The 6,511-nt window shown below is 44.9% G+C and overlaps 2 protein-coding genes across 17 annotated transcripts in view; one reads left to right on the top strand and one right to left on the bottom strand.

Moving 5' to 3' along the window:
* The window catches only part of Pigl (phosphatidylinositol glycan anchor biosynthesis class L), a 109,893-nt gene extending 108,863 nt beyond the window's left edge, over window positions 1-1,030 (bottom strand). For all 3 annotated transcript variants that reach the window (XR_002821844.1, XM_023719432.1, XM_004634933.2), the window contains exon 1: window positions 769-1,030. Coding sequence is in view for 2 of the 3 variants with exons in the window: in XM_023719432.1 (XP_023575200.1) it covers window positions 769-1,003 (235 nt within the window). In the remaining variant the exon portion in view is untranslated. The remainder of the gene's footprint in view (window positions 1-768) is intronic.
* A 1,084-nt stretch (window positions 1,031-2,114) lies between these two features.
* Ncor1 (nuclear receptor corepressor 1) overlaps window positions 2,115-6,511 on the top strand; it is a 171,959-nt gene continuing 167,562 nt past the window's right edge. For 13 of the 14 annotated variants that reach the window (XM_023719309.1, XM_023719312.1, XM_023719313.1 and 10 more), the window contains exon 1: window positions 2,115-2,282. The gene's annotated coding sequence lies outside the window, so the exon portion shown is untranslated. Of the gene's footprint in view, window positions 2,459-6,511 lie in introns of all 14 variants that reach the window. The other variant, XM_023719300.1, reaches the window with a different exon arrangement.

The raw sequence follows: 6,511 nt of genomic DNA, 5'->3' as shown, positions 1-6,511 counted from the left end.
TAAAAAAATTGCTTTATTGAGGTATAACTTGACACACTATAAAATTCACCCATTATATGTGTACAGTTCAACTGCTTCATATACAGTGAATTGTCGCCATAATTAAGTTCTGTGGTCATTTTTTTCTCTTTTAATCTTTTCGTAGCCATAATTCAAGGTTATCGTTTGAAAGGTTCCTTCAATGAAAGATAGAGATAAACTAAAATTATGCATACAATTACTTTCTAACCGTTTGAGTCAACTTCTCCAATTTGGCTCATGCATCTTTCTAACACAAACTAGATTTTATTTTGTTTTATTTTTGTTAATTTTGTTGAGAAACAAACTAGATTTTGAAGCAGCAATAGGTTCTTTGTTACTATGAGAAGAGCGCAGGTGCGATATGCATCGGTTCTGTTTGGTACAGTACGTGCTGTAAGATCATCATTCTTGCTCTTTCTGCAAAAAAAGTTTCGACAGAATAACATATACAGTCGCAGTTCCCGACGGAAATGCAAATATAATATGAAACTAATGGCGAGCAACTACTTTTCGGCCTCTCGGTCATAGCGACAGTGGAATACCCAAGTTGCAGGTGTTCCCTAACCCACCTGGGAAGTTGACCAATCTCACCCAGTTTATGAGAAATCCAGAGAAAGGTCCATCGGTATATATTCTCTTAGCTCCCTACAACAGAAAACCCTTTGGGAAGAAGTCGACTGAGATCGGTTAACACACAAATCACTGCAGAGTCTGCCGAGTTCCCAGTGCCCAGGAAAGGCTTCCTACCTGCAGAGAAGCAGAGCAAGGACACCCGGTGCTTTAAGCGGGCCAAGCCCAGCACGGTGGGAGCAAAGAACATAGCCTCATCGTCTGGGTGCGCAGTCACAAGGAGGGTCCGGCTTCCAGCTCCCGGCAGACCAGTTTGCTCCCGAGTTCTTTTTTGTTCTGAGGAATTCCATACCCAGAGAAAGCTCCATATCAGGACAGCAACTGTCGCGCACAACAGGACCAGCACTCCCATGCCTGGTAAGTGACATTGCGCCTGCGTAGTAGCGCAGACAGGCTCCTGCTCTAGGTCCGGTAGGAAAACTGCACCCTTAGAAACTGCGTTCCGCGTTCAAGTGAGTCTTGCCTTGAGACTTTAAAAGTGGGGTTTGTTGTCTAACACGGAAGCTTCCCAACATATCGTGCTGTCTCCATTTTAGCAGGATTTACAAATCTTACGTCTGCTTGGTTTCAGCAGAATCGAAGCCCGTGCTCTTCGAGACCACTGTCTGACCTTACCGAAATGTGCTTAAAAGGAAGCTTCTAAAAATAAACGCCTACATTTTGCAGAAAAGAGCCACGTCCTCTCAACTTATTTTCTAACACCCTAGCTTTCCTAATTATATGGTTAGCCTGTTACCCAGATTAAAGTTTTGTAAACAGGCCTACTACGCCACTGTTTCCTTTTCAGTTTTGAGATATAGATGAGGAGTATGTGGTTACAGGTAACTGTCCAATCGTTTCACTACTTTCGCTACACGAGAGGCTGGTGAGGGTGCGGGAGTGCACGTCTCAGCCGCGAGAATACAGCTCCTTTTAGCAGTTATTACAGATTAAGGAGTAACACCATCGACAAATCTGCCTCTCCCGACAGTGCGGCGAGGAACTGGTGCCAAAGTTTGGGGTAGGTGGACGAATACCGCTGCCACGTGGTGCCCGGTTCCTTCCACCCAGCTCTCTGGCTGGCGGAGGCCGCTACCGTCTCGCCGCGCCACAGAAGGGTCGCAGGCCGGAGGCACAGCCGGCCGCCCTATTTCCCACGTCCGCAGGAAGGCCGGGGGCGCTCGGACGCCGGCCAACTCGCGGCGGGCGGCACAGGCCTGTGCGCGATGGCAGTCGCGCCCGGCCCCGCAGCGGGCGGTGCAGCTCGGGCGCACGTACGAGCGAGGGGACCACCGCCGACAGGCTGAGGGGACACGGGAGGTGACCAGACGTCGGGTGACCACGAAACTCGGCCGAAGTAGGAGCTGCGTCCGACCTGCGGAGGGAGTCGGTCTCCCAGCCCTCCGGAAGGAGGAGGAGCCCGCGTCGGAGCCGCCTTTGCCGCGGCCGCCTGGGCAAGGGGGAGGGAGAGGGGTTGAGTCAAGATGGCGGCCAAGGTGGCGAAGCAGCAGCCCCGGCGGCGGCGGCGGCGGCCACAGTGAGCGCCCGGCTCGCAGCGCCGAGCGCGGTCCCAGGGTAGGGCCACGCGCCGGGCTGCGTCCCTGTTCCTTGGGCCCGGGGGCGCTCCGACTCCCACGTTCCGCCAGCTCCGGGTGAGTAGGCCCGGGCACCCGCACACCCGGCCTCCGGCCCCGGCTCGCCCCGGGCTTCCGAGGACTGCCAGGGCACCCGCCGCGGGCGCAGCCTGTCCGCGGGCGAGGGGCGTCGCGGGCCCCGGCCAGGTCGGGACCTGCCCAGCCTCCCGGCCTTTTCCCTCGGCTGCCCCAGGGTGAGTCGGGCGGGCGTGGAGCTCGGGCTGAACGGGAGGAGGCTTAGGGAGTTTGGAGGAAGAATGGGCTGCGGCCGGGCGGGCGGGGGCCGGCCCGAGGCGTCCTGTGGGGAGGGGGCGTGCGGAGCCCGCAGGCCGGCGGCGGGGCCGGCCGCGTCCCCTGGAGGGGCCGGCGCGGGTGGCGGGCCGGAGTCGCTCTGACGTGGAGGAGTTGGTGGCCGTCTTGGGAGTGTAGCAAGGGTTACGGAGGGTGACAGCGACGAGCAAGTGTGTGAAGAGCAAACTAGTTACCTTTCTAACCAGGCCACTTCTGGATGTAATAATGGCGAAGGGTGGGGTAGTGGTGAAGGCGAAATCCGAACCCTCTATCTTCTGCCGTTTATTACTGGTGTTTTCAGGGGCTATGCGGGCGAATGTGCCTTGTTGTGGGCCGTGGAGGGATTTTAGAAAATTAAGAAATCAGCCTTAATAGAGAAGAGACTAAATTCATTAAGTGAACTGGATCAGTGGTCGCCTATTAGAGGAATGGATGAGAGTAACTGATATTTTTGAAAAGTATTTTGCTCAGGAAATGTCAGGGTTGCATGACACAGTGTCTCTTCAGCAGAGTTAACCTTGGAAAAAGTGGTTTGAGTAATTTTAATTTTGGGGGTTAGTATATTAACCTGCATCAGATTTGCTTGCCTAATTATATCTTAATTATATTGAAATTTACATTCCTTGTGTTCACCTGGGTGAGGCAGTGATGGAAAGCTGAACGAGGCAATGTGCAAAGAGCAACAGGCCTGGGATTCCCCCCCCCCTTTTTTTTTTTTCTTTTTGAGACAGGGTTTCACTATGCAGTTCAGGCTGGTCTTGAACTCACTTTGTAGCCCAGGCTGGTCTCTAACTCTTGATGATCCTCCTGCTTCAGCCTCCTGAGTTCTGGGATCTCACTGGCACCACCACACCCAGCAAGGCTTAGGATTTTAGAATGCGTATACATATTCATTCATTTGTTCAGAGTATCTTGATGTAGTAGCTGTTGATGTAGCTGCTGATGGTTCTGGGTCACTTGTGATTGTGAATAACTGAAACTGGTGGCCTTGCACTGTTTAATTTTTAATAGGTTTTTTGAAGTGTGTTTACTCCATAAAAACATTAAATGAAACAATTTGTATTTGCTTGGGCTCAGGATAAGATTCATTTTCGAATGTTAGGTAGACACCGATAAAACTTACAGAAAAAATAAGTTGCTTAGAGAGAGAAATCTTACTTTTTTCATTATATTAAATTCTAGTGAGTTTATTTTATTTAAAGTTCCCATTTGCTTTGCCTAGCTTTAAACACATCAGTTAGTAAACATTAAGGTACATGATATCAGTCACACACTAGAAGTGATACCTTGTGATACCAGAATACCCTTGTACAAAAGCTTGCCATATGTGGAAGGACAACCCCAGAGAAAATGTAATATACTGAGTTCCAGTTCTTCCTATAACTGACATTTTGGAGCATGAGCAACCTTTCAGTGCTCCAGTTTCTTCATCTATACTATTAGGAAGACATTAGCTCTCTTAGGGTTGGCTGTTACCAGACTAAAGGGAATTAATAGGAAATTGCTTTAAATAGATTGAAAGAGTCATTTTGTGAGGTGATAACAGCTCTGTCTTTGATCCAGGAATGCTCTGTGAATCTCTCCTTGGTTGTTACACTTTCTACCTTGTGTTGTAGGTATTTATGTACCTGTTTATCTCTTCTGGAAAGCAGGGTAGACTTTTCTCTGATTTTATCTTTGTGTTTAAGGCACCAAGGGGTGTGTATGTGTGTGTGTGTTTGTGTGTGTGTGTGTGTGTGTGTGTGTGTGTGTGTGTGTAGTATATTGCCACTACAAATTTTTGTTGAACAAATGCATATAGGAATATTGTTAGAAAAATGTATTTATATTACAACATATCAAAATACACTTCTTATCGATATAGCTGTGGTGCTCTCCATGGCCTCTGGAAGAATATTAAATTTTAACAATACGTTGTTAGATTTTTAAAAGTACAGTAAAATTTGTTTGGACTGCCCTTGTAATTAAAAAAAGAACTGGGAAACGAGTGCTAGAAATTATACAGCTAAATAGATGATTGAGATATCTAAAGCATTTTTAAAAATAGTGAATTTTTTTACTATTTGTACAGTGGAGTTTCTCGCCACTGTACAAAGCAAAGGTGTGGATTTTGCTAGAATATAATACAAAGCAAGTAGTAAAGATTAATTAGAATTTATTATGTATAGACACAGATTAGAGCTTCACTTTTTTTCAGTCATTCACTTTGAATACCAGATGCCTGTTACATTGAGGGTGCAGTACCAGTGCTGTAAAGGCATGAAGCGTGATTGAGATCAATTATATGCACAAGTAACTCAGTCCTCAGATTGCCCGACACTCATTTTCAGCTTGAGGATATGAAAGGCAGTTTTGATGGTTAGGAAAACATTTTTCTATCAAGACTTCTTACAGGTATTGGCACACTTTATGAAAAGTTTCTGTAATGTATCAATAACTGCATAGAACATGTTTTTTATTTTGGTATTTTTATGGTAGTATTTCTATTGAACATTTTTGCCATTTTTTCTTTTGCCATTTTTGCCACCCTAGGAGCTTGTGTGGTCAAAATGTTACTTGGAAAGTCTTCAGAATACCCAGCTCCCTTCATCCTTGCATTTGAAAGCCTTACTCCTTATGAAATTTTGTGTTCCTGTGGAGTTCTGCAGATAATCTAATTCTTCCACGTGTGGTGCTATTTTTACTTAGTAGCCATCTGCAAACTAAACTAAGTTGATTGAAATACAATGTTAATAATTTATAGAACCATAGAATGTAGTCAGACAGGTTTAGTCTTGCTACTTTTTAATAAAATGAGGGGCTGAGTAAACAGTGTGTTAGGTCTTAGGTTGTTGCAGTTAGGTAGTAGCAGAAGCCAAGTTTCTGACATCCAGTATAGTGCCCATTCTATTATACTGTTACATCTGTGGCGTGATTCAGTGTGACAGTTAAAACAAAAAATGGAGTGGATGGAGAATGAGAGCTCACTATGGATATTCATCTTACATATTGAATTTGAAATATTAAATTTCTGTAACAAAAATATGGTTTGAAATAGCATTGATGTACATTAGTAATGTGATCACTGAGAATTTTTGCCTAATATTTAATCTGTTTTTATGAAAATCTCTCTCTCTGTCTCTTTTTTGGTAGTACTGGGGATATTGTGCACTGAACAACATCTCCAGCCTTTTAAAACAAATTTGAGGGGTTAGGGAGATGGCTCAGTAGAATAAGCACTTGCCTGGCAAGTGCAAGAGCCTGAGTTCAATCCCTGGTTTTTTAAGAAGAAAAAAAAAAAAATTGAGACAAGGTTGCTAAGTTGCTATATTGTCCAGACTAGACTTAAACTCAGTTTTCCAGAGTGCAGACATTATAGACTTGTGCTACCAGGCTGGGCATGACTATTTTCTTCAACAAAAATGTCTTTGAGAGTGTCTGGATTTAGTGACACTTCATGTAACTTTCTTAAGAGTCAGAAAATTTATTGGAAGAAAAAAATGGAGAATAGGCATACCTCCTGAGAGACAGGAGGGGTCCTGAATGGGTTGCCCCACTTTATGTAATTTAAGCTTTACAATAATAGAAATTTTATTATGTCAAGCATTAGGAACTTCTGTCACCCCAACAAAGTAGGTTAAATTGACTGCTGGATTTTTTTTTTTTTAAGTATGAGAGACTTGGGTTACTTTTTTTTTTTTTTTTTTTTTTTGCAGTACCAGGGATAGAACTCAGGACCCTGCGCTTGTCAGGCAGGTGCTTATTCTACTGAGCTGTCTCCCTGGCCCTTTAATGCTGTATTGAAAAGCTCAATATTAGTTTTCTTTTTTTCTTTCTGCACTGGGTTGTAAACCTGGGTGTTAGGCATGTATACAAAGCAAGTGCTCTACTGGAACTACATGTTCAGTCCATTTCCAGTTGTACTAGTTTTCTAAAGATACTCATGCTATACAATTTGTTTTAAGCGAAAAAGACAT

The sequence above is a fragment of the Octodon degus genome, unplaced genomic scaffold (genome assembly GCF_000260255.1).
Source record: "Octodon degus isolate 3935 unplaced genomic scaffold, OctDeg1.0 scaffold00067, whole genome shotgun sequence".
In the NCBI taxonomy this organism is placed as follows: Eukaryota; Metazoa; Chordata; class Mammalia; order Rodentia; family Octodontidae; genus Octodon; species Octodon degus.
This window is presented reverse-complemented; position numbering and strand designations above follow the sequence as displayed.